At 42.5% G+C, this 27,974-nt stretch overlaps 1 protein-coding gene and 1 pseudogene across 3 annotated transcripts; one reads left to right on the top strand and one right to left on the bottom strand.

Annotated features, from left to right (window-relative positions):
• The first annotated feature begins 1,600 nt into the window (after positions 1-1,600).
• LOC110501545 (centrosomal protein of 85 kDa-like) lies at positions 1,601-9,762 on the top strand (annotated as a pseudogene). Its single transcript, XR_016490453.1, has 13 exons — positions 1,601-1,616; positions 2,130-2,783; positions 4,128-4,257; positions 4,441-4,574; positions 5,003-5,114; positions 5,243-5,422; positions 5,620-5,772; positions 5,973-6,118; positions 7,734-7,854; positions 7,986-8,036; positions 8,208-8,264; positions 8,653-8,896; positions 9,452-9,762. The product of XR_016490453.1 is annotated as a centrosomal protein of 85 kDa-like (transcript).
• Positions 9,763-13,210: 3,448 nt separating this feature from the next.
• Positions 13,211-26,498, bottom strand: ubxn11 (UBX domain protein 11). Of its 2 annotated transcripts, XM_021562244.3 has the most exons (15): positions 26,311-26,498; positions 25,968-26,093; positions 25,822-25,856; positions 25,209-25,331; positions 24,729-24,829; positions 22,152-22,206; positions 21,222-21,301; positions 20,767-20,890; positions 20,219-20,439; positions 19,837-19,914; positions 19,558-19,705; positions 19,192-19,295; positions 19,023-19,096; positions 18,728-18,877; positions 13,211-13,416 (listed from the first exon to the last, which is right to left on the bottom strand). In XM_021562244.3, the coding sequence occupies exons 1-15, from the start codon at positions 26,415-26,417 to the stop codon at positions 13,275-13,277; spliced, it is 1,668 nt and encodes a 555-aa protein (XP_021417919.2). In that variant the 5' UTR covers positions 26,418-26,498; the 3' UTR covers positions 13,211-13,274. The 2 variants fall into 2 exon arrangements, with proteins under 2 accessions (XP_021417919.2, XP_021417927.2); XM_021562252.3 differs by lacking the exon at positions 26,311-26,498 and having other exon boundaries at positions 25,968-26,229.
• Positions 26,499-27,974: the final 1,476 nt, after the last annotated feature.

The following is a 27,974-nucleotide window of genomic DNA, read 5'->3' as shown; positions in this document are numbered from 1 at the left end:
TAGAACATAATTTGGGAAGTACTAGGACTGGAGTTGTATGTACTGTCCGTATGCCCGAGTGAAGGTGAGACTGGAGTGCTTTATTGGTATGTCTGTGTGTTTGCCTGTGGTAAGCCTATTTGTGAGTCTATAGTTTTTTTTTTCTTCAAATAATTGGGGTGAGTCCATTAAACTATTGTTATAACGCCATGCCATCTGCATTCACAATTGAACACTAAAAGGAGAATTGCATTTAACGAGACGCGTCTATTTGGGCCCAACTGTCAAGCAAGCTAGTGCCGCTGATACACCCGTGCTGTAACTGATAAGTGCTTAGCAACATGAGTCTTGACTCCTTCAACTCCCTTACTCCAGTCTAAACCATCAAAGGAAAGGGTCAGTGTAGTGTCAGAGTTCAAAGGTCACTCTGACAGGTCATCCTTCATAGGCACTGATGCATTGTTTTTGGGGCCCTGGACGAAGTTGTTTGGTCTTTGAATGCACCTCATTGTATCCTACTTTCCAATTGTGTATTTCAGTGTGTGATACATTTATGTTTTGGTCACAGTTATTCCGGTACTGCTGGGGTAGCATATATTTGCCGAATTAGGTTTTGAGTGAGCTTATAAACCATTACCTGCTGGAGAGTTAACGCTCAACTTCAATTCCACATAGGCTTAGTTTGTTCTCCCTCTGTTTGGACTTGTCCTTGCCAGACACTCGTGAATCAGTCGAGCCTCGAGGGCACCTGAACATTTTTAATTTGAAGAATGTTTTCCCTGGAAGAGCCTCTGTCTTTGCCAGTTCCTTCCCGTTGTGTGCTCACTAATTTGTTATTTCCCCCTGCCTTTTCTAAGCACGACTCTGTCCAAAATGAGACACGTCATTTTGGGGGGAGTTATTTTAGCCTCCCTCTCATTGTTTTTAGTCTCGCTTTTGGGGTGTACGCATGTGACGTGCGCGGGACGATGGGAGAGGGCTAGGTGCTTAAATAAGCAGCCAGCACAGAACACTCTGTAACCTGAGAGTGGGGCTATAAATACCCCTAACCTTTCCTGCCTGTTTGTGTGTGGTGGTTGCTCCGAGCTCTGTACAGGGCAGCCTGGCTTGGTTATTCTCTAGGACAATACTCCCTGCTGTACAAGGCCTTCCTGCCCGCGACACTACACTGCTGTCAGCCTAGAACCTTCGAGCCTCCAGAAAAAAAATGCATTGGAAGGAATTCGGCAACCGTATATAACATCTTGCTGCTGCAGCTCACCCCTTCCGCTGGGCTGTTAAAAAATGTCACGTCTAATAACACGTTTCTCCCAGTGTCGGACTGAGTGCCAGGTGAGCAGTACTCTGTCGGTTTCTCTTTAAATAGCTGTAATGAAGTAGGGCTTGTGTATGGGGTCTGCTGTTAGCTGTCACACAGGCCTAGTTGTTTTTTGTTTTTTTACTAGTTTCCAGTGCTTTAAATGCAGAGGTTTCTTAATTTGAAAACTGATGTGCCTAACGGTTTCCATTTCAAAATATAGCCATTATGACACAATCAAAATGAATTTCTGTGATGTGTAGTCTAATGATCTGAGGTTAGGCTATTTGCCTGTCTGTTCTCGCATGTGGTAAGGAGACCGCAATGGGTTTCTTGGTTCGTGAATGAATGGTCTTTTCTGTCTGCAATGAATTCAAGCAAACACGACTGTCTTAAGATTTATTTGAATTACACTGCCCTTTAAAAAAAAATGCATTGGAAAGGACCAGGGACGACCTCTAAGATGCATGTTCTAGTAACGACCTGTTACTTTTAAGTTGGGTTGCTTAAGGTCTACTTACCAGGTCAGTCAGTACTAGTGGTGTCATCTGGGCCACCCATTGACCCCAGTCACAGTGTGTAGTATGATTCACATCACCATCTGAAAATAGTGTGGTTGGTGTTGGGTACGTACACCATACCAACTCTCTGTAAAGGAATCTTAAGCCAGAGATTGTTTGGAGAAAGGAAGAGTTGTACTGTTTAAGGCCATTCACTGAATTCAATGCCACCTGAGTGGCAGTTTTTGTTCACCACTTCCCAGTGAAAGCAAAGTACCTTTTATTGTTACTAAATGAATGCTGCTTCAAATTCGGACCCAACTCTAACGGTTCCTTTCTCTTACCCCACCCAGATTTCTGCAGTTCCAGCAACAGCCCCTCGTTCCAGCCCATCCGCAGTCAGATTCCCATCCCCACTGCCCATGTCATGCCTTCCACGGCCGGACCACCGGCCTCCAATCCCCAGCCCCGTTCCCAAGAAGATTCCCAGGCTTCTGCCGAGGCACACCGGCCCTCCTCGGGCTCCCGAACCTCCGGTGGAACCTCCAACTCGAAGTCGTCCTCCCTCTCCAAATCAGCCTCTTTGCCCAACCTGGACATGGCACAAGGCGGCGCGGGGCGAGTCGACCCCACCGGGCCCAAGCCGGACTGCCTGAGCCGCTGCCGCAGCCTGGTGAACAGACTAGACCACTCTCTGTTCCCCTCGGGGGACCACTCTTGCATGGATGAGGGCCAGAGGTTCAACATGCCCGCCATGGAGCCCACAATTAACCAATCTGCTCTGCTGGCAGGCTACTGCCCCGACGTCCGACTCAAGCTCCAGATGACCAGCCTGGGGGAGACTCCCGAGGGAAGCAGGGAGGCCTACAGGGGTGCCATGGAGCACTCTTACAAGGCTCTCCCGAGACATGGCCGGGGGTCCCCAGAGCTCCAGACCCCTACAGCCAGAGGAGCAGCCAGCCAGGTGGAACTGGGGCTGTGTCAGCAGGTGTGTACCCAAGCTCTCTGTATCTGGGGTGGCACAGGGTTCAATTCTTGGACCGACTCTCTTCTCTGTATACATCAATGAGGTCGCTCTTGCTGCTGGTGAGTCTCTGATCCACCTCTACGCAGACGACACCATTCTGTATACTTCTGGCCCTTCTTTGGACACTGTGTTAACAACCCTCCAGGCAAGCTTCAATGCCATACAACTCTCCTTCCGTGGCCTCCAATTGCTCTTAAATACAAGTAAAACTAAATGCATGCTCTTCATCCGATTGCTACCTGCACCTACCCGCCTGTCCAACATCACTACTCTGGACGTCTCTGACTTAGAATACGTGGACAACTACAAATACTTAGGTGTCTGGTTAGACTGTAAACTCTCCTTCCAGACCCATATCAAATATCTCCAATCCAAAGTTAAATCTAGAATTGGCTTCCTATTTCGCAACAAAGCTTCCTTCCCTCATGCTGCCAAACATACCCTTGTAAAACTGACCATCCTACCAATCCTCGACTTTGGCGATGTCATTTACAAAATAGCCTCCAATACCCTACTCAACAAATTGGATGCAGTCTATCACAGGGCAATCCGTTTTGTCACCAAAGCCCCATATACTACCCACCATTGCGACCTGTACGCTCTCGTTGGCTGGCCCTCGCTTCATACTCGTCGCCAAACCCACTGGCTCCATGTCATCTACAAGACCCTGCTAGGTAAAGTCCCCCCTTATCTCAGCTCGCTGGTCACCATAGCGTCTCCCACCTGTAGCACACGCTCTAGCAGGTATATCTCTCTAGTCACCCCCAAAACCAATTCTTTCTTTGGCCGCCTCTCCTTCCAGTTCTCTGCTGCCAATGACTGGAATTAACTACAAAAATCTCTGAAAATGGAAACACTTATCTCCCTCACTAGCTTTAAGCACCAACTGTCAGAGCAGCTCACAGATTACTGCACCTGTACATAGCCCACCTATAATTTAGCCCAAACAACTACCTCTTTCCCTACTGTATTTAATTTATTTATTTATTTTGCTCCTTTGCACCCCATTATTTTTATTTCTACTTTGCACATTCTTCCATTGCAAATCTACCATTCCAGTGTTTTACTTGCTATATTGTATTTACTTTGCCACCATGGCCTTTTTTTGCCTTTACCTCCCTTATCTCACCTCATTTGCTCAGATCGTATATAGACTTGTTTATACTGTACTATTGACTGTATGTCTGTTTTACTCCATGTGTAACTCTGTGTCGTTGTATGTGTCGAACTGCTTTGCTTTATCTTGGCCAGGTCGCAATTGTAAATGAGAACTTGTTCTCAACTTGCCTACCTGGTTAAATAAAGGTTAAATAAAAAAAATAAAAAATCTGCAGACCCAGGCTCTGCTGAGGGAGGCCAAGGCCTATGAACCTATGCTGCAGGAGAGATGCAGCAAGCTGCCCAGCTGGCAGTTGGACCAAAAAGCGTTAAGACTGACCCCATTTCACTCTGGAGTACACATGTAGTTCTCAACATTAGACCTGCTCAAAATGCATGTCGGGACAATGGAATCACTTTTTTATATGAGGAAAATGGTTGAATGTTGCCAAATTTAAAGAAGATGGCCTCCTCCTTGGTGATAAGGCTGTTCGGTATTCGTTATAGTTGAGTTGGGCATGTCCAATGTGTTTGCGCAGATGATGACTGCTGGAGTGGGCCAGTACCCTGCTCTCTACTCCACCCCCTCCATACCACCAGAGACCAGGAAGTGGGACGAGGTGATCAAAGCCAACGAGAGCATTCTGAAGGAGAAGGCGCTCGCCATAGTGAGGTACACACCTATTACCTCAGATTGAAAAGGTAACCAAACTCACTCCGGCGCTGCTTGAACAAAATAATCAGGTGCGCGACTGCGCGGTAATCCCAAGAAAGTATTCCTCACCCCAGGACACTTCAAGTGGTGACTATCCAGGAATATAAGGGAAAAAGTGCCTGCATAGAGCTGGGTTTTTTGGGGGGACAAACTGACCTATGTTCTGGCGTAGCACGCCTTCATCAGAGCCTTGGGTGTTGGGTAGGCTGAAAATAAGCTCGGATCCATGAAGACGCTCCTTTAAAGTGTCCTGGGGTGAGGGATATCTAATGCCCTACCCAGAAAAGCAAAATATTTTCTATACACTTAGAGTGGGCTGTATCAGGGGAAGTGTGTGTGGTATCTGACCATGTCACTGGGGTTTACTCTGGGCTGTGTTTGTGTAGACAGAAGCAGCAGATGTCTCAGCTGGAGCTGCGGGAGAGCGAGCTGCAGGTCCACGGAGCCCTGCTCGGCCACGGCGCTCCTACCGGCGCCGTGTGTCTGCTCCGACTGCAGGTGAGCTGAACACACTCGCACATTCTTTGGCATTTTTCATCTCTCTTATCCAGTGCCACACACATACTTCATGAGCTGATACCGCACGACCACGGATGACCTCGAAGTCTTTCCTGTGTGTCTTCCAGGAGGCTCAGAGGGAGAATGCCTTCCTACAGGCCCAGTTTGCAGAGCGCGGTGACTGCGCCGCCCTGGAGGAGGCAGAGCGCAGCCTCGGTGCCGTGGAGGCGGAGACGCGGCTTCTGAACGATGCGCTGAGGGAGACCAGCGAGAGGCACGCCGAGGAGATGAAGAAGCAGGAGGAGAGGGTGAGAACCTGAGCGCCGGGCCACAACATCACACTGCTACATTGATAGTCCAGTTGCTAATTATATAAACTGATTCCCTTTTGGAATGATTTCATGTGACTTAATAACTGGGTGTGTGTGGTGTTGCAGTCGGGAAATGTTCTATTTATTTATTTTTTAAAGTGACCGCTATTCCGTACTTGACGTTGTGTGTGTAGATTCGCAGCCGGGACAAGCACATCATCAGCCTGAAGAAGAAGTGCCAGAAGGAGGCAGAGCAGAGCCGAGAGAAGCAACAGCGCATCGAGACTGTGGAGCGCTACCTCGCTGACCTGCCCACAATGGAGGACTACCAGGGCCAGAGCAAACAGGTCAAAACCGGCACAGACCGCATCACACACACATACCTTAATCTCACTCAATACAACTGCGTCCTACCTCGTCAAAATGACTGGGTGCTTCTACGGTCACGTCCCAGGTCGTCTTTTTATTGCTAACTGGCGTTCACTGTCTCAGGAATCACATTAATAAGATGTATAAATCTTCTGATATTCGTTGTGTGTGTTTTTAGCTGTCGGAGGTGGAGCAGCGGGCGTTCCAGCTGCAGGGCCGGGTCAGAGAGCTGGAGGTGTGTCTGGAGGAGGCTCGCTCACACACCCGGGAGAGGGACACCCAGCTGGAGGAGAAGAGACAGGTACACAGCTATACACTCATTCTGACATGATCGCATACCAGGTGTTGCCAAAAGTTGAGAATGACACACACATTAATTTTCACAAAGTCTGCTGCCTCAGTTTGTATGATGGCAATTTGCATATACTCCAAAATGTTATGAAAAGTTATCAGATGAATTGCAATTCATTGCAAAGTCCCTTTTTGCCATGCAAATTAACTGAATCCCCAAACAACATTTCCACTGCATTTCAGCCCTGCCACAAAAGGACCAGCTGACATGTCAGTGATTCTCTCGTTAACATAGGTGTGAGTGCTGACGAGGACAAGGCTGGAGATCACTCTGTCATGCTGATTGAGTTCGAATAACAGACTGGAAGCTTCAAAAGGAGGGTGGTGCTTGGAATCATTGTTCTTCCTCTGTCAACCATGGTTACCTGCAAGGAAACAAGTGCTTTGCACAAAAAGGGCTTCACAGGCAAGAATATTGCTGCCAGTAAGATTGCACCTAAATCAACCATTTATCGGATCATCAAGAACTTCAAGGAGAGCGGTTCAATTGTTGTGAAGAAGGCTTCAGGGTGCCCAAGAAAGTCCAGCAAGCGCCAGGACCGTCTCCTAAAGTTAATTCCGCTGCGGGATCGGGGCACCACCAGTACAGAGCTTTCTCAGGAATGGCAGCAGGCAGGTGTGAGTGCATCTGCACGCCCAGTGAGGCAAAGACTTTTGGAGGATGGCCTGGTGTCAAGAAGGGCAGCAAAGAAGCCACTTCTCTCCAGGAAAAATATCAGGGACAGACCGATATTCTGCACAAGGTACAGGGATTGGACTGCTGAGGACTGGGGTAAAGTCATTTTCTATGATGAATCCCCTTTCCAACTGTTTGGGGCATCCGGAAAAAAGCTTGTTCGGAGAAGACAAGCGCTACCATCAGTCCTGTGTCATGCCAACAGTAAAGCATCCTGAGACCATTCATGTGTGGGGTTGCTTCTCAGCCAAGGGAGTGGGCTCACTCACAATTTTGCCTAAGAACACAGCCATGAATAAAGAATGGTACCAACACATCCTCTGAGAGCAACTTCTCCCATCCAGGAACAGTTTGGTGACGAACAATGCCTTTTCCTTGCCATAAGGAAAATGTGATAACTAAGTGGCTCGGGGAACAAAACATCAATATTTTGGGTCCATGGCCATGAAACTCCCCAGACCTTAATCCCATTGAGAACTTGTGGTCAATCCTCAAGAGGCGGGTGGACAAACAAAAACCCACAAATTCTGACAAACTCCAAGTGTTTATTATGCAAGAATGGGCTGCCATCAGTCAGGATGTGGCATAGAAGTTCATTGACAGCATGCCAGGGCGGATTGCACAGGTCTTGAAAAAGAAGGGTCAACAATGCAAATATTGACTTTGCATCAACTTCATGTAATTGTCAATAAAAGCCTTTGACACTTATGAAATGCTTGTAGTTATACTTCAGTATTCCATAGTAACATCTGACAAAAATATCTAAAGACACTGAAGCAGCACACTTTGGAAATTAATATTTGTGTCATTCTCAAAACATTTGGCCACGACTGTACACACATACTCATTTTAACATGCATGCATACTCGTATAACCTACATTGTTTGTATAATGACCTGTTTTGGTCATTAGATTTGTGTGTGTCAGTGTGCAGGAGGGACTGGAGGACGGGGCAAGGTTACCCTCCCTGGATGTGGAGAAACACCGAGGGGAGAACAGCAGCCTGAAAGAGGAACAGCAGAGACTTAAAAAGGCCAGTCTTTTCATCTTGTTCCTTCTTTCTTGGCCTACTTCAGCTTTTACATTTGACATTTCACCGGTACATGCTTTTTGTGGTTGTCGTCTAGTGCTGGTTCTAAAACGTTCCATTCTCTCTTTCTCCAGGTCATAGAGAAGCAGCTGAGGATGACGACGAAACTGGGCTCCCAGATCGTAGTACGTGATACGAATTGAATCTGTTTACACCTTGGATGATATCTCTATTAGTAACCTATATGGTCTTACAAGCCATGCCTAACCCATATCCAACCTCGTGTGTGTGTGTGTGTGTGTGTGTGTGTGTGTGTGTGTGTGTGTGTGTGTGTGTGTGTGTGTGTGTGTGTGTAGACCCTGGAGGAGCAGGTGTCTCAGGAGGAGAGCAGCTCCCATGCTCTGAGAGAGGAGGTTTGTTCTAAAGAGCAGGTTTTGCTCCAGCTACGCACAGCCATGAAGGAGCTGAGATGGTAGGACAGGACTACACCACTACTGGAAATAATGCTCTGTTCCATGTTCTGAGTGGAATTGTCTTGAGAACCTCCAGAGCTCATGTTCTGTCCTAATGCATAAAATGATGAACTGGAAAACAGGTTAAATTTCAATACTTGTTCATTAAGCATGCACATAAGTATTGAAATTGAACCTTTGGAGTGCTGTAACTGTCCATTTTATTTTACAAGCTGTAAAGTAAGCTGTATCTCCAGCACCCAACTATTTTAGGTGTAGGAAGAACTTTGAGTTGAATATGTTGCCTATTTCTGTCATTCCTAACGGTGTGTTTTCTGCGTATTCCCAGCTGTCGGCTCAGAACCAGGAACTAACGGAGCAGAACCTGACCCTCAGTGAGCGTCTGGAGGACTCGGAGAAGGTGAACCTGGACCGGACGTCGTCCTCGCTGCGGCCGGCCGGGGCCCGCCTCACCCAGCGTCTCCACGGGGAGATGGCCTCATTCCTCTGCGACCTGCACTCCCTCTGCAACATCCTGACCCAGCGGTCACAGGGCCGAGACCCCAACCTCTCGCTGCAGCTTGGCGTTTCCTGTGAGTGATGACCACCGCGCCGCGACAGGTTTAGTAGCATTTAAAGAAGATCGAAAAGGGCTGCCTCTATTTTTCACTTAAACCTGAAACGCTTCTAATCAGTTGCAGCTTGAGCGATGGTAAAAGTCACAGATGAATGTTTGATCAATGTAAGTGTTGCAGCCACAGAATACTTCCAGCTATATACATGTATAACATGGTTTTTCAAGTGTTGTAATACGTTGTCGTCATACTTCCAGGTCCGGTCACCTAATCCTGAAAATGTTTGGTGATTTAAGGGGTGTGTGTGTGTGTGTGTGTGTGTGTGTGTGTGTGTGTGTGTGTGTGTGTGTGTGTGTGTGTGTGTGTGTGTGTGTGTGTGTGTGTGTTATATATTATACACACTTATATGTGTTTTTTAGGATGAATTTACATCTGCCTTATGTTTTTGTGCTGAAAACCATTTGCGCTACATTTTTGCCAATTGAAGACCGTTCAAAAATGAACAGGCTACATTCTGAGAGAAAAAACAAGTCACTTTCATAGTGTGTAGTAACTGTTTCTTCTTCTTTCCAGCTCCCCCGCCCATGGCAGAGCAAGTGGAGGACTGGCAGAGTCCTGAGGTCCTCCAGAGGAAAGTTGACTGAAGCCCAGCAGCTGCGTCGTGATGTGGAGGAGCTCCGCACCACCGTCTTAGACCGCTACGCCCAGGAAATGGGAGAGAACTGCATTACCCAGTAGCCCCAGCTGCTAGCTTCTCTAAAACAGACTGAACCATCAGCCTAATGGGGTAAGGCTTCCATATTGGCCTTGCTTCTTCTACTCTCTTCATTGAGTATGAACTGGAATCTCATGTTGGCCCTTTGGGGAAGGAATCCTTGATCGGGGTCATGCATTTCAGTCAAAGGGCTTACGGTGGAAGAACTGTTCTCAAACCAGTGTGTTTTTTAGTTTTTATAAATGTTTTACTGATACGTTTGTCTTTGTTGTCAAAGATGCCCTCCGCTCTTTTTATGACACACATAGATGGGGTTGTGTTATCTTTTTTCAATAAATAACACTTATTATTTAAATCTTCCCTCTTGGGAAATAATGTTGGATGTGGTTGACAATCAACTGAAAATATTTAATTGTGTTTTTTGAGTGATTCAACAGGGAATGTTACTAACCCACCATTATTTAAAATGGTACATTTGTAGCATTGAAGTCTGGCGTGTGGGTGGCTGCTAACAGTGGTAGGGCTAATACTGAAAAGACATTCTGTCAGCAGTATAACTGAGATATTGTTCAGAGACATCCGTCCCGTCTGTTCAATAGCGCAGTTTTAAAAAATTCATGTTTGCAGATATCTCTCTCGGGTAGTGGGCTTGCTTTGATGATCAATCTGTAGATCAAAACTGTTAAGGTTCTGCGCTTTTGCTGTCGTCACCAGTAAAATTTGCTAGTGGCTTTCTTTCTCAAAACTTTACTTATTTTAGTGTTTCAAGCCAACAGAGCAACTCAATACATTCCTGAAACATTTCTTTGTGGGTTGTTCTCTAAGAAGAAGATATCTCCCTCACAGCTAGTTTTGGGGATAACGGTTCGTGGCAATGAGGACTGAAGCCATTTTACACACTCCTTAACACTCTTTGTGGTACTGGTTTGTTGGTAAGGGTCTGTCTTACAGAGCAACATACTGTATTTTAACAGGTGAGTCCCTGTGCCTACTTTGTCCTGATACACTGTGTTCACTTTGGTGCCCATATCTGTACGAGCAAAATGTCTCTGCTATCCGTGTTGATAGTATTATTTTATTTCCATCTAATAGCGAGAAATGTTTTGGTTCCAAGTTAATAACTTAACTAATGGATGGCAGTATTTGGCCATGAAAAAAAAAAAATGTGCGACATGACTAAACACTGATGGTAAATCTACAGGTTATGGTCTTATGGACAATTTTTTGCTTCGCTGTGCTGCTCCCCAGAATGCAGTTCCACTGAGATACATATTTAATCGGTCACTGGAAAAGGGGTTGTTTGCAAATGTATGGCAGCATGCGAAACTGTGTCCTATTCCGAAAGACTGCAAAGAACCCATTACTCCTGCCAATAGTCGACCAATTAGTCTACTCAGTAAGATATTGGAGGGTATTGTGAGTAGACAAATGTGGGAGTATATGGAAAAGAATGATCTGATTACAGCCAATCAGCATGCTTATCGCAAAAACCATTCCACTACCACTGCATTGGTTGACATGACTGACCAGTGGCTCAATGCTATGGAAAATGGCAGGTTTGTAGGTGTACTATTTTTAAATTTCAGTGCAGCATTTGATTTAGTGGATCATGAAATTAATGCGTTATGGTTTTAAGGAGGTAGCATTGAATTGGGTACAGTCATATCTAACTGACAGGAAACAGTCTACCTATATCAATGGTTAATTTTCTTCCCCTAATGTGTTAAACTGTGGAATACCGCAGGGCAGCTGCCTTGGGCCACTTCTCCACTTAATATATACCAACGACCTTCCCTATGCCTTGGTTGAAACTCAAGCTACTATATTTGCAGATGATACTACAATTTATGCAGCAAGACAATCGGTTCAACAGGTACAGCAAGCTTTGCAAGGAGATTTGGAGATTATCAGGAAATGGGTTTGCCAAAACAAACTTGCTTTAAACACCAAGAAAACCAAAGTTATGTTGGTCTGTTCAACTAGGAAAAGGCCAAAACAGCATGGGATACAATTAAGTATGGGAGGAGTACAAATTGAAGAAGTGGCAGAAACCAAACTACTGGGAGTGCAGATAGACAACTGCTTATCATGGTCGTTTCAAATAACTAATCTATGTAAAAAAAAAAATATTAAAACAGCATGCATAATCAGAAGGATAGCTAAATATTTACCAGGGAAAATCCTTCAGCAAATAACACAGACGTTGGTTGAAAGTCAAGTGAACTATTGTTCGGTGGTCTGGGGAAATACATCATCAAGTGAAGTTAGGAGGCTGCAGAATGCACAGAATAAAGCAGCAAGGATTGTTTTAAGGCGGAGATATGGTTCTTCTGTTGCAGTCATGCGCAGTGTTCTTGGTTGGTCATCAATCGACAAGATAATTGAAAAAAATATGCTTATCTTATTTTATAATATACATCATTTAAAACGGCCAAGTTCTATTCACAATGGTATTCAGTTGGTAAGAGACAGACATTCCGTAAATACTAGGAATAGATTGTCCACCATCTATGCGTTATCCAGACAGAAAAAAGAAATGGGCAAAATAACATTTCGATTTAGAGCAATAAAGAAATTGAATAAATTAACTGAGCAAACTAGAAACCTTTCAATATATAAGTTTAAACATTATTTAAAAACAATGTAAATATAGTATATAGAAATGTTGTGGGACTATAGTAGATGAAGAATCAATATTTTTAGATTGAGTATTTATTGGGTCATTATGCTAGTGTATTATGTATGTTTGTAATAGTGTGTTATATGTGAAAGTGTGTTTGTATTATAAATTGTATTTTAATGTTAAGGACCCTTGGAAGATTAGTCCAAATGGGGACTAAAAGAGATCCTAATAAAATCAAATCAAAATCAAATTAAACACTAACTTTCATCTAGTTTGTTTCAGTGTTCGAAGAGCAAAAAAAAACAGTGGTTTGATTTATTGATGGAACGTCACATCAAATGCTTTCCTTCAGTTGACGAACATCATGGCACTAAGTTGGGACAGACATTTGGATGTCTAACATTGTCTAGATGAGACTAATGTGTGTTTTCATTTGAGCTTTAACAAAGTTAGACAAACTTGCCTTATGTCAAATATTTTTCAAAAATGTAAATGTTTATATTGAATATATTTTTTATCCTTAATTGTATTTACACATTTTAGAAATAAAGTTTGTTTTCAATAAGTTGGCTTTGATCTTGTAATTTTCTTTGATTCAAATCCTTACATTTTAAAGGTAGAGTCAGCGATATGACGTAGATGCATAGTGGGCCAATTTTCCGCAACAACTAAGATCATTGGCGCGCCAGGCTAAACGTCTCTGCTGTTTTGGTCCCCAAAAGTATGAAAAGAAACTCATGCCCATGTACAAATACTGTGTGTGTGAGAGCAAGTCTTGTATCTTGCTCATGCAATGTTATTTCGCTAACTCTACTTTAACTCTACTTTTTTTTTTAAGCAATCATGGTTCAAGGTGAATTATCTACATCAATAATTATGCAAGTGTCCCTATGGAAATGAGGATTTTCCCATGTCATGATGATCCTGAAAAGGATTGTTCTGTAAGTGTTGGCACCCCCTAGTGTCACATCCCTATCAGATCTGAATATACATGTTTATGAAAGTAAACACAGTATTTTATAACCATGAGGAGAGTGACAGGGCGATTTGTTGCTCTGTCATTGACGAGGGCCTGGCCTAGTCCTGAGCAGCAGAGCAGCATTGGGAGTGAGCCCACAGGAGAGGAGTGTCTGAGAGTCCTCACTGTACCAGCGCTGTGGGAACGCACTGATGATATCATACGCTGTGGCATCTGTCCACCTGAAATTGTGAGGGAGAGAGAGTTGATAGTGATGGAATAGGACAGGACAGGGCTTTCATAACATGTCAAACAGACTGGGATGCGACTTTGTTCTGCCATGCAGATTCTTCGTCACTGATCATTTGGACAAATCGCGATTCCCATTTAGAGGAGTGGATACTTCACTAGCCTCGTTTAGTACATTTTTCAAGCACATCTCCCCCGAGAATTTAATCAAGCATCTGACGCAATTATGCCAGATGTGTGTGTGTATATATTATTTTTTTTAAATGTAGGGGGTGGATCAGCTTTAATATTGCAAATAGATTGATAAAAGCCACAATGTAATTGTCTGCATTTCCCCATATTGTTTTAAAGAAATACAGTACCAATCAAAAGTTGACACCTACTCATTCAAAGGGTTTTTCTTAATTTTTTACATTGTAGAATAATAGTGAATTCATCTAAACTATGAAATAACACATGGAATCATGTAGTAACCAAAAAAGTGTTAAACATCAAAATATATTTAAAATTCTTTAAAGTACCCTTTGTTTTGACAGCTTTGCACACACTTGGCATTCTCTCAACCAGCTTCACCTGGAATACTTTTCCAACAGTCTTCAAGGAGTTCCCACATATGCTGAGCACTTGTTGACTGCTTATCCTTCACTCTGCTGTCCAACTCATCCCAAACCATCTCAATTGGGTTGAGGTCGGGTGATTGTGGAGACCAGGTCATCTGATGCATCAGTCTCCTTGGTCAAATATCCCTTACACAGCCTGGAGGTGTGTTGGGCCATTGTCCACTAAGCGCGAACCAGACGGGATGGTGTATTCTTGCAGAATGCTGTGGTAGCCATGATGGTTAAGTGTGCCTTGAATTTTAAATAAATCAGACTTTTATGTATACTCCCCCTACCTTGTCACAACACAATTGATTGGCTCAAATACATTATGAAGGAAAGAAATTCCACAAATTAACTTTCAACAAGGCACACCTGTTAATTTAAATGCACTCCAGGTGACGACCTCATGGTTTAGAGAATGACAAGAGTGCAAATCTGTCAAGGCAGTGTGGCTACTTTGAAGAACCTAAAATATATTTTGATTTGTTTAACACTTTTTTTTGGTTACTACATTTTTCCATGTGTGTTATTTCATAGTTTTGATGTCTTCACTATTATTCTACAATGTAGAAAATAGTAAAAATAAAGAAAAACCCTTGAATGAGTAGGTGTCAACTTTTGACTGGTACTGTATATGTTATCCTTTTATTTATACATATACATATATACTACCGTTAAAGTTTGGGGTCACTTAGAAATGTCATTGTTTTTGAAAGAAATCACGTTTTTTTGTCCATTTAAAATAACATCAAATTGATCAGAAAAACAGTGTAGACATGAATGTTGTAAATTACTTTTGTAGCTGGAAACGGCTGATTTGTTTTAATGGAATATCTATATAGGCATATGGAGGCCCATTATCAGCAACCATCACTCCTGTATCAGCATTTGTGGGTTTGATTACAGGCTCAAAATGGCCAGAAACAAATAACTTTCTTCTGAAACTCGTCAGTCTATTCTTGTTATGAATAGTTACGGAAATAAGTATTCAGAAAAAAAATAGACTGACGAGTTTTCGAAATTGAGCTCCGGTGCATCCTGTTTCCATTGATCATCCTTGATGTTTCTCCAACTTGTTTGGAGTCCACCTGTGGTAAATTCATTTGGTTGGACATGGTTTGGAAAGGCACACACCTGTCTATATAAGGTCCCACAGTTGACAGTGCATTTCAGCAAAATCAAGCCATGAGGTCCAAGGAATTGTCCGTAGAGCTCTGAGACCGGATTGTGTCGAGGCACAGATCTGCAGCATTGAAGGTCCCCAAGAACACAGAGGCCTCCATCATTCTTAAATTGAACAAGTTTGGAACCACCAAGACTCTCCCTAGAGCCTGCCGCCCAGGCCGAACTGAGCAATCGGGGGAGAAGGGCGTTGGTCAGGGAGGTGACTTAGAACCCAATGGTCAGTCTGACAGAGCTCAAGAATTCCTCTGTGGAGATGGGAGAACCTTCCAGAAGGAAAACCATCTCTGCAGCACTCCACCAATCAGGCCTTTATGGTAGAGTGGCCAGACTGAAGCCATTCCTCAGTAAAAGGCACATGACAGCACACTTGGAGTTTGTAAAAGGCACCTAAAGACTCTCAGACTATGAGAAACAAGATTATCTGGTCTGATGAAACCAAGATTCAACTCTTTGGCCTGAATGCCAAGCATCACTTCGAGGATACATGGCACCATCTCTACGGTGAAGCATGGTGGTGGCAGCATCATGCTGTGGGGATGTTTATCAGCGGCAGGGACTGGGAGAATAGTCAGGATCGAGGCAAAGATGTATGGGGCAAAGTACAGAGATATCCTTGACGAAAACCTGCTCCAGAGACCTCAGGACCTCAGACTGGGGCGAAGGTTCACCTTCCAACAGGACAACGACCCTAAGCCCACAGCCAAGACAACACAGGAGTGGCTTCGGGACAAGTCTCTGAATGTCCTTGAGTGGTCCTGCCAGAGCCCGGACTTGAACACGATCGAACATCTCTTGAGACCTAAAAATAGCTGTGCAGCAACCGGTCCCCATTCAACCTGACAGAGCTTGAGAGGATCTGCAGAGAAGAATGGGAGAAACTCCCCAAATACAGATGTGCCAAGTTTGTAGCGTCATACCCAAGAAGACTCAAGGCTGTAATCGCTGCCAAAGATGCTTCAACAAAGTACTAAGGGACTGAATACTTATGTAAATGTGATAATCTAATTGTATTTATTTTTTAAATTCAACTGGGTTTTTTATCCCCTTTTTGCTTTTTCATTATGGGGTATTTTGTACAGATTGATGAGGGACAACAAAAACAATCCGTTTTAGAATAAGACTGTAACCTAACAAAATGTGGGAAAACTCAAGGGGTATGAATACATTCCGAAGGCACTGTACATACTATATACATTTTACAGACACAGTATATTTTCCTTTAGTTATTGTTTGTTTTTAGTACCATCCTTCAGCTCCCCTCAACCCCATCTCATTATCTCTGAAGACCATCCAGTTTTGATTTCTATTTGCCATACGGTAACAGTCAAAAGTTTGGACACCTACTCATTTCAAGGGTTCTTCTTTATTTTAACTATTTTCTACATTGTACAATAATAGTGAAGACATCAAAACTATGAAATAACACATGGATCATGTAGTAACCAAAATAGTGTTAAACAAATCAAAATATATTCTTCAAATAGCCAATTCTTCAAATTGCCACCCTTTGCAATGATGACAGCTTTGCACACTCTTGGCATTCTCTCAAACAGCTTCATGAGGTAGCCACCTGGAATGCATTTCAGTTAGCAGGTGTGCCTTGTTAAAAGTATATTTGAGGAATTTCTTTCCTTCTTAATGCGTTTGAGCCAATCAGTTGTGTTGTGACAAGGTAGGGGTGGGATACAAAAGATAGCCCTATTTGGTAAAATACCAAGTCCATATTATGGCAAGAACAGCTCAAATAAGCAAAGATAAATGACATTCCATCATTCCTTTAAGACATGAAGGTCAGTCAAAAGAGAATATTTCAAGAAATTTGAACGTTTCTTCAAGTGCAGTCGCAAAAACCATCAAGCGCTATGATGAAACTGGCTGTCATGAGGACCGCCACAGGAAAGGAAGACCCAGAGTTACCTCTGCTCCAGAGCATAAGTTCATTAGTTACCAGCCTCAGAAATTGCAGCCTAAATTAATGCATCACAGAGTTCAAGTAACAGACACATCTCAACATCAACTGTTCAGAGGAGACTGTGTGAATCAGGCCTTCATGGTCAAATTACTGCAAAGAAACCACTCCTAAAGGACACCAATAAGAAGAAGAGACTTGCTTGACATTAGACCGGTGGAAATCTGTCCTTTGGCCTGGACCCCAAATTGGAGATTTTTGGTTCCAACCACCGTGTCTTTGTGAGATGCTGTGTGGGTGAACGGATGATCTCTGCATGTGTATTTCCCACCGTATCGCATGGAGGAGGAGGTGTTACGGTCTGGGGGTGCTTTACTGGTGACACTGTCTGTGATTTATTTATAATTCAAGGCACACTTAACCAGCATGGCTACCACAGCATTCTGCAGTGATACTCCATCCCATCTGGTTTGGGTCTATCATCTGTTTTTCAACAGGACGATGACCCAACACACCTCCAGGCTGTGAAAGGATTATTTTACCAAGAAGGAGAGCGATGGAGTGCTGCATCAAATGACCTGGCCTCCACAATCACCCGACCTCAACCAAATTGAGATGGTTTGGGATGAGTCGGACTGCAGAGTGAAGGAAAAGCAGTCAACAAGTGCTCAGCATATGTGGGAATTCCTTCAAGATGGTTGGAAAATTAGCAAAGCTGTCATCATTGCAAAGGGTGGCTACTTGGAAGAATCTCCAATATATAAAAATATTTTGATTTGTTTAACACTTTTTTTTGGTTACTACATGATTCCATGTGTGTTATTTCATAGTTTCAATGTATTCATTATTATTCTACAATGTAGAAATTAGTTTAAAAAAAATAAGAAAACACTGGAATGAGGAGGTGTTCTAAAACTTTTGACCGGTAGTGTAGACAGGTGTGTGCCTTTCCCAATCATGTCCAATCAAGTTCTAGAAACATCTCAAGGCTGATCAATGGAAACAGGATGCACCCTCGATTCTTATAGCAAAGAGTCTGTGAATACTTACGTAAATAAGGTATGTTTTTTATTTTTAATACATTTTCAAAAACCTATTTTCGCTTTGTCATTATGGTGTGTAGATTGCAGAGGATTTTTTATTTATTATTCCATGTGGAAAAAGTCAAGGGGTCTGAATACTTTCCGAATGCACTGTACATAACATTCTATTGTTGCAAGAATTTTGTATAATTTAAATTGAAAAACTTGTAAGTTTTGAATCTGGTGTTATTTTGTGTATCAGTTCATAAACCATGTGCCATGGAATTGGTACATCGAAAAATCTCTTCCCAATTATTTTGCAATCTGTATGGCACAGCTGTCAATTTTTGGGTCCTTAAATTAAACTGGTATACTTTTTTTATTTAATGCAGGGTCGACATACAAGTTCCTTACTTTCTCCCCCTTCCATTTGCCTCTTCCATTTTTTGCGGAATGCAAGATTTTAGTTCTGGGCGTCCGAGATTAACATGACCCAAAAGTCACTGTGACTGAGATGAAGTACTGTGAACGTGATGGACTTCCTGGGCAAAATACTCTGCACAGCATTTTGTGGCTCCCAACCCACCTGTGCTTGTCCAGATACTGGCGCAGATGACCTATGGTCTCTGAGAAATGCATCTTCATGATGTAGGTGTGCTCGCCATCCTCTGACTTCACCCTCAGTGTGGTGACATCACGGACCGAGTTATGGGGATCAGTCTCATGCAACTCCAACCTGAGTTAGAGTAGAGAGAACAGGTTCATAATCCACATTAGCAAATGTGTGTCCCTCTTCCAGGGTCTCCTCTGTCACAAGGTCCCGCAAGGCCCCCTAGTGGTGGAAGTGAAGGTATTGTGAATACTTCTAGACACCTGCATACCTCTCTTTCATAGCCTGTAGCTCTGGTGTGTCTATGAGGGTCACAGCATGGCTGTTTGAAGCATCAGAAGAGCCCTAAACACAAGACACAGGCATTTACTAGCATATAGTATACGCGTGTCCATCATCTACAGGTATATGCTGAAACATGTAACAGATCTCAGTCTCACCTGTAGACTGGCTTTCACGGAGTCCCTGATGTCAATCACTCTACCAGCCTTCACCACCACCTTGGGCAGCCTGTTCAGGAATTGGTCCATTGTCATTTTTCTGCCTGTGGGTAAGTCAATGTTCAAGTCAGAGCAAAAGAGGCTTGGGGTGAATCTCAAGTGATATACATATAGTTAAACCAACTTCAAATATGAAATTAAATTATTTCTCCCCATCTCATGCATGTTCAGGAGGAGGCGAGGAGAGAGGACTCGAGGAATCCCAAAAAATACAATTGAGATTCCACCCCTGCAGTTGGTTCAACTAGAGTGTAAAGTGTATAATTTGTTTTGGGAACAAATTGAAGCGATTCAGAGGGGACCGACCGGGTATCTGGGAGACGGTACAGTAGGCGTGTTCTAAGCTGTCGGTTAATTTCTCCCCCTCTGTGCATCCAACCACAGCCTGCCCCTTCCCAGGGAACTCCGCCCACGGTCGCCTCTCTTGGAATTCCTCCTCTCGTCTGTCGTGAACCTGTGTACACCGAAAGAGGACGTCCCACTACTCACCACAAAACAAACAGGAAATACATTGTCCATGTAGTCCGTTTTCCTACCGTAAGCACATTTGAAATTCACGCATGCACACAAAGCACACACACACACCTGAAAGGGCACCCCGTCTGCAAACCTGTCCTGTAGCTCAGAAGGGAAGTATCCGTCCATCAGGTCTTGCATGCACTGCTGCAAAGTCATGAGCGGCAGGGTGTCAGACACATTGGACTGATATACGAACTGAGCTTTCTGTACTTATTCTGTCTGCTACAATCTGAGAGAGAGTCGAAACATTGAAATCAAAGAATCTTCTATGGAAATGTATCAAAAAGCATGCCTGGTTCAAATATCTAGTCTGTTTCATTACCTGGTGTGTGTTGTACTCTCTCGTAACAACCTTAACAGTAGCTGATTTGGTTCTGGGTGCTGAGATTATGTACTGACTAGCCAGTCGGAGTATAGCGAGTATTCCCTATATAGTCTCTATCTGTACCTGTGTGCTGGCTTCCTGGTAAGAGCGGAAGGGCCCATTGAACATGAAGATGCCATTGCTGTAGAGCCGTAGTGGAATGAGGTGCTGCTGGGCCAGCTGTGCCCCTCTGGACGTGACCCTGACGTAGGACTCTCCCTCCCCAGCCAGGATGTTCAACTGCTGGATGTTCTGGAGCACCAGGTCAAAGTTTATCTGGAAGTTCCTCCTGGCCACAGAGGTCTCTGCAAAAGACAGGCCACCATATTAAGTGAATGCATAATTAAGATTTTCTGTTTGAGCACAGCTCGTGAAACTTTAACTGGCGCATTGAAACAATGGCAGCTCCTTTGTACTGTTGGAAGTTACCGTTTGAAGTTGTGATTCGATTAGGTTTTACTTGGCTGCCTGTTAAGGAGGGTGTACTGTTACAGCATGTTCAGATAGAAATGTATCACGTAGAAAGAATATGATTGCCTGTCAGATAGAATAGCGAATCTTAGCAGCTCTGTTAATTAGATTTCTATCTGCAGCATAAGGCTCAGCACTTAATAACTCCCTGGTTCCTTTACCTGGTTGCCACACCCCTCTCTCTGAGCTCTGGGTCTGCTCAGCTTCCTCTACTTCCTGTTGACTGGCTGTGTCACGCTCCTCTCCGCTCCCCACCCAGATCATGCCGTAGTCGTTCAGAAACCGCTGAGTGGGGAAAAACCCACTGTGAGTTTAAAGAAAAGTTTGCAGTGACATCAGTTAAAGAGGTGAACTAAACTATTTAGAACAGACTTAGAGATGACTCAACCACCACAACTCAACTTCTCTGTTATACTGTAAGTAGAAAAGTTCAAGTCTAAATTGGACATGCACTGACTTATTAAGATATATTGTAAATCACACAGACACAGGTTAGTGCTTCTATGGCTTTCAATACTGTGTGGTCCATCTACGTCTGTGCAATGTAACAAACTGTTCGATGAGGACCAAAAAAATACATTGCTCCGTTGTATTACCATGGCGATGATGATCTTACCTCCATCTCCGATACCTGGCCCTGAAGCCTGTGGCATGTTTTTATGAGATCATCCTCTCTGCTCCTATCACTGTTTTTTTCTAAAAATCACAGAAACAGAATGGTTTTGGTTAACCAAACAACTTGTTCCATACTCTTAATATCTTTTCTTTTCACTTAACAGAGATGAGGGCAGTGACGGAAGTAGAGAACACTGTATAGGCCTACATGGGGCTGTATTTCTATAAACACATGAATACTAGGCCTACATGGGGCTGTATTCCTATAAATACATGAATACTAGGCCTACATGGGGCTGTATTCCTATAAATACATGCATACTAGGCCTACATGGGGCTGTATTCCTATAAATACATGAATACTAGGCCTACATGGGGCTGTATTTCTATAAATACATGAATACTAGGCCTACATGGGGCTGTATTTCTATAAATACATTAATACTAGGCCTATATGGGGCTGTATTCCTATAAATACATGAATACAAGGCCTACATGGGGCTGTATTCCTATAAATACATGCATACTAGGCCTACATGGGGCTGTATTCCTATAAATACATGCATACTAGGCCTACATGGGGCTGTATTCCTATAAATACATGAATACTAGGCCTACATGGGGCTGTATTTCTATAAATACATGCATACTAGGCCTACATGGGGCTGTATTCCTATAAATACATGAATACTAGGCCTACATGGGGCTGTATTTCTATAAATACATGCATACTAGGCCTACATGGGGCTGTATTCCTATAAATACATGAATACTAGGCCTACATGGGGCTGTATTCCTATAAATACATGAATACTAGGCCTACATGAAGCTGTATTTCTATAAATACATGCATACTAGGCCTACATGTGTTGTGACTGGAACTCTGTGGTTCCAGAACTGTATGACATATATGGTAGGCTGAAATAACTACCTTTTGACTTCTGAAGAAGCTTAATTTTCTCCTCCAGAGCTGTAATTATTTTCTCCTTCAAATAGAAAATAACAAATTAAACATTGATATGTTGTCAAGTCAAGAGCTTGGTCTGTACATATATCAATATTTGGGCATGTATTCATGCATAGAATACTAGCCGGATGTGTATAGACTACTACTCTTTTTAGTATCCGTTTTCAGAGTTGGGGAAGCTACTCTGAAAATATAGTTTACCAAGCTACCAATTACTTCACACTGGAAGAAGTTGAGCTACAGTAAAGCTACCCTTAAGAGAAATATAGTTTGTTTAACTGAAACTACTTTGAAAAAGTAGTTCACTACATCAAAACTGCCTTGTAAAAAAGTATTATATCTAAGTCTGAAAAGTCATATAAATGTACTGGGTTGAAAAATATATACAGTGCATTCGGAAAGTATTCAGACCACATGACTTTTTCCACATTTTGTTACGTTACAGCCTTATTATAAAATGTATTAAATTGCCTTTTCTCCCCTCAATCTACACACAATACCCCATAAAGACAAAGCAAAATTGTAGCAAATGTATTAAAAACATGTAACTGAAATACATTTACATAAGTATTCAGACCCTTTACTCAGTACTTTGTTGAAGCACATTTGGCAGCGATTGCAGCCTTGAGTCTTCTTGCGTATGACGCTACAAACTTGGCACACCTGTTTTTGGAGAGTTTCTCCCATTCTTCTCTGTAGATCCTCTCAAGCTCTGTCAGGTTGGATGGGGAAGGTTGCTGCACAGCTATTTTCAGGTTTCTCCAGAGATGTTCGATTGGGTTCAAGTTTGGGCTCTGGCTGGGCCACTCAAGGACATTCAGAGACTTGTCCCGAAGCCACTCCTGCGATGTCTTGGCTGTGTGCTTAGGGTTTTTGTCCTGTTAGGTGAACCATTGACCCAGTCAGATGTCCTGAGCCCTCACAGTCCTGAGCGCCCACAGCATGATGCTGCCACCATCATGCTTCACCGTAGGGATGGTGCCAGGTTTCCTCCATAAGTGACGCTTGGAATTCAGGCCAAAGAGTTCCATCTTGGATTCATCAGACCAGAGAACCTTGTTTCTCATGGTCGAGTCCTTTAGGTGCCTTTTGACAAACTTCAAACGGCTGTCATGTGCCTTTTACTGAGGAGTGGCTTCCGTCTGGCCACTCTACTATAAAGGCCTGATTGGTGGAGTGTTGCAGAGATAGTTGTCCTTCTGGAAGGTTCTTCCATCTCCACGGAGGAACTCTGGAGCTCTGTCAGAGTGCTCATCGGGTTCTTGGTCACCTCCCTGACCAACGCCCTTCTCCCCAGATTGCTCAGTTTGGCCGGGTGGCCAGCTCTAGGAAGAGCCCTGGTGGTTCCAAACTTCTTACATTTAAGAATGACGGAGGCCACTGTGTTCTTGGGGACCTTCATTGCTGCAGACATTTCTTGGTACCCTTCCTCAGATCTGTGCCTCGACACAATCCTGTCTCAGAGCTCTACAGACAATTCATTTGACCTCATGACTTGGTTTTTGCTCTGACATACACTGTAAACTGTGAGACGTTTCCAAGTAATGTGCAATCAATTGAATTTACCACAGGTGGACTCCACTCAAGATGTAGAAACATCTCAAGGATGATCAATGGAAACAGGATGCACCTGACCTCAATTCATAGCAAAGTGTTTGAATAGTTATGCAAACATTTTTTTTTAAAAACTGTTTTTGCTTTGTCATTATGTAGAGTGATGAGAAAAAACAATATTTTAATCAATTTTAGAATAAGGCTGTAAAGTAACAAAATGTGGAAAAAGTCAAGGGCTCTGAATACTTTCCGAATGCACTGTACGCTGTATATTCTTTTGGTGAAACATTGAATGGGTAATTGCAGTAGTTAGCTACACTGTTACAGGGGTGGCTGCCACTGTTAGAGTGGCGGCAGGTAGCCTAGTGGTTAGAGCGTTGGGCCAGTAACAACTTTGGAAAATATGCTGCTGCTTGAGGAGGTCTCTTATTACCTCATCATACAAACTATAATAAGTATCTTGCCAATCAAAATATGAGAAGTCTCTTATAGCACACACTTATAGTATAAGTATAACTATAGTATAAGTCTATTGTCATGCAAACTACAACGAACAAAGGTCCAACACAGAATACTGATGCAACATTCACACATTTGGCAGATTTCTTGTTTTTGTTTTTGTTTAGAAAACCTTTATTAGCACCATTTAGCTACTGTTCATACATGCCGATACTTGTGTATGTATGTATGATACTTGTGTGACAGGCATCCTGTACGTGCAACTTCACCAGCATTCGGTGGTTGAGCTTTCCTTTAAAATGCATGCTTCTGATTGGTTGTTGCGGAGGATCACAGAGGTTGATGTGGTTGAGGTCAATTTCAGATCTAACCAAAACGCTGTCTCGCTGGAGGTGTTCACAGAAGCGCTGTTACCGTTTTTTTCCATTGATTGCACTGGAAGTCGCTCTGGATAAGTGTGTGCTACATACCTCAAATGTAATGTACAATGTAATTTCTTTGTCTGAATGTGTGTGGTACTTGGCTCACCTTGTGGTCAATGTCCAGGGCTTGGGTCTTCACCTTGGTCTCCAGCAGGGTCACCCTTTGTATCATAGAGGACATCAGCTCAAAATCACTAGGGGGTGCACCTGTAGGGTTCAGTCAGAGTTCACTAGATCAGGAAGCGTAATACCTGTATAATAAAGGCTACTGTGTGACACTCGGCAGACGTTCTTTTCCCCAAAGTGTCTTAAGGTACAATGACGCATACATTTTTTACTGATTCTGAGAACACTCTGTATCAATGTTACTGTACATTATCAGAAACCCAAACGGGCTTTTTGGAAACCCACATTTGTGACCACAGTGCTGTATTAGGAAAATCAGACACATTATTTTGTGGTCAGTGCACACCACATACTGATCTAACAACCATGCATGAGATTTCCAGTGTTGTCGAAATGTGATTGGTTGTGGTTGTGAATATTTCAGCACAGGGCGAGTTGTAAGGACATCAAACAAACATACAACAACTGTTGCTTTTCCTTTGTTTGGCTTTTGATTTGGAAGGACAGGCACTATCAGTGGCTTGAGCCTGAGGCGCAGGGTGATTCAAAGCAGATACATCATTCAGCAGAGTAGCTTCATATTCTAAAGGAAAGAAAAGACAAGAACACAACCAGAATGACCCCAGGTTTTTAAAGAGCTGTATTCAGAGGCAGTATATGTTTCAAATAATTGGATATCTCATAGTTAGACTATAGCAGGGTTCCCCATCTGACGGCCTGCGTGGGTGATTTTATTTGACCATTCAAGTTTTATGAGCAAAAAAGAATGCTAAAATGATATTTATTTTAAAACTGTTTTATTGTTAGCCATAAAAGACTGTAAAAACACCCGCAAATCAGCTCCAAGTTATTTTAATTTTGGAAATCTGTTCCAAAGCATTCCCATGCACAATAGAGAGATACAGTATGTGATCGTATACCAACCTAAGCAAGGTTTGAAATTATTATGATTTAGTAAAATATTATATCTTCTTGTGGTCAATTTGCAGTCTACAAATTATTTGTAATTATGTTCTGCCTCCTCGCCATTTGCTCAAGAAAAATATCGTCTTTGAAAGACCTTAATCCCATACCTGAAAATGGATTCTCCTTGAAAGGCACTCTTCTCCTATTTGAGAAAAATTAGCAATCATCAGTAATGCAAATGAACATGAAAATCCATCTCATTTCAATACTTATTGTATAGGAAAAGATCCACTTTGGTTTCTCTTGAACATACCCTTGCTGGTTCATGGGCCCGGGAAGAGGCACACGTCGGGTTTTCCTCAACATTGAAAGTGGTGAGCTCATCTCCTTACGTCCATAAAACACTTGGGGTCGATGGGATGCACAAATGGCTAGCAGACTAGTGTAGAGGTAATTTTGTGATTCAACAATGAAAGTTTTTTTTAAAACACAATGTTTATGAGCACCTGGCTGACATTGACATGGTTGACAAGCAAGCACATAGCAGCTAAAAACGCAAAATAAAAGTCCTGAAAGTGTACACTTGGTTCAGTTAATAGGCTTAATAAACGAAATCAACTTTTATTTGTCATGCTAGGAATTTATGAATGACTTACAAGTGAATGACTCTAGATTCTGTAGGTTGGAATATTATGCTCGCTCTTCTTTTACATCTAGATGATTGTTTGGAGTTCGTTGCCATTGGTAACGTGGATCGTGACATTTCATTGGCTCGTTGCTGGTTCCAGAATTAAATACACCCTCCTTCACACCGTGAAGAATCAGCCAAAGTGATACATTGTTATTCAAAGTATGACATTGTGATCATCCATCGACAAACATTGATATAAATGGAATGATGTACCCAAACACTAGTCTACTTTTGTTTCAAAAGTTGTCACACACCTAGCCCTACATCAGAACACATACCATTGCATGCTATACAAAACATAACAATACAAGACATTAAATAGGCTATTGGCATATATGGAAAAAAATAAAGAATACAAAAATACCCACTAGTGCCAAATATGAAAACAAGTATTTGTAGGCCCTATTAAAGTTAATTTACACTGCTCATGACTGTAAAACAGATCTCTGTACTTGTGCCCATGCAGTCATGGTGCACACATCCCTTTCAGACCCATCCTCTTCTAGCTGAAATAAACACAGATAAACTTTTGCTGTTCAGAGACTCAACCCTCTTCAACATTAACGAAGCTCTGGTCTGTGCTGTCTTCATCCTGCTGGTGCTGTCTGTGTTCACAGAGGCCAAGGTGAGGCATCCTTCAACCACAGAGGTCAATGTAAGAACCAAAATATCAATATTAGTAAAGTATTAAGTAGAGATTAGCCATATGGATTGTAGAGTTCAGCAATGTAGAGGTCAGAAGTTGTATACATATCATGAATAGCACTTACCTGTGATGATTCGTTTCCAGGTATTGTGTTAACGTTTAAGCAACAGCCTAAATTGTTGTGAAATGTCTAAAATGGTCCTATTTCCTTTCTCTTTCAGGTGAATGGAACCAAAATGCCAGACAGGGTATTCCCTTGTTTGTTTTTTTACAAATTGATTGAGCTAATGTGTCTATAGGCCTACCTACAATAAGGGTTGTTCTTGAAATGCAGTGGCATTTGGGCGTGGCCTTTTGGAAAAAATGTACTTCATTTTTCTAAATTATTATTATTATTATTTTAAATGTATTGGGTACATCTTCCCATTCTAAGTGAGCTAATATGGTAGCTTAATGCCTTTTAATAATGTTTTACTATTATGATAACATTGTGTCACCAGCAGGAGTAGTTAAACCAATGATGGTAACTCCAATGACAACATTTTGGTCATTGAGGATTTTCTTAAATGGAGGACACAGGTGCTCGAATCTAAGGCCATTAACCCTTTTAAAAATCATTTACTAAACTGTTTTTGTTTCATAATTTTGTATTTCCCCTACCTTTAAAAGGTGTAACACAAATTACACTCCTTAGACACGCCAAATGATCAATGGAATCCTCAAATGTATGAGACACTAAAAGGGTGTGATTAACTAATAATTGTTTTTAATATAGACCTTCCCAGTGCAATGGTTTGCAACTGGAGGGAATGGAAGGTCCTTGTATATCTTTGTAATGAGTGATTTTCAAGGTTGTTACACCAATAGGATAAAACTTAGGGACACATATTATATTTGTAAAAATAATAGTTATTTTAATAGCCTGTTTTGTTTTTATTGAGCTATACAAGATGTGTAATACTTTTGTTTACTTTATAGAATTC

The sequence above is a fragment of the Oncorhynchus mykiss genome, chromosome 2 (assembly GCF_057628025.1).
Source record: "Oncorhynchus mykiss isolate SJ-2025 chromosome 2, ASM5762802v1, whole genome shotgun sequence".
In the NCBI taxonomy this organism is placed as follows: Eukaryota; Metazoa; Chordata; class Actinopteri; order Salmoniformes; family Salmonidae; genus Oncorhynchus; species Oncorhynchus mykiss.
This window is presented reverse-complemented; position numbering and strand designations above follow the sequence as displayed.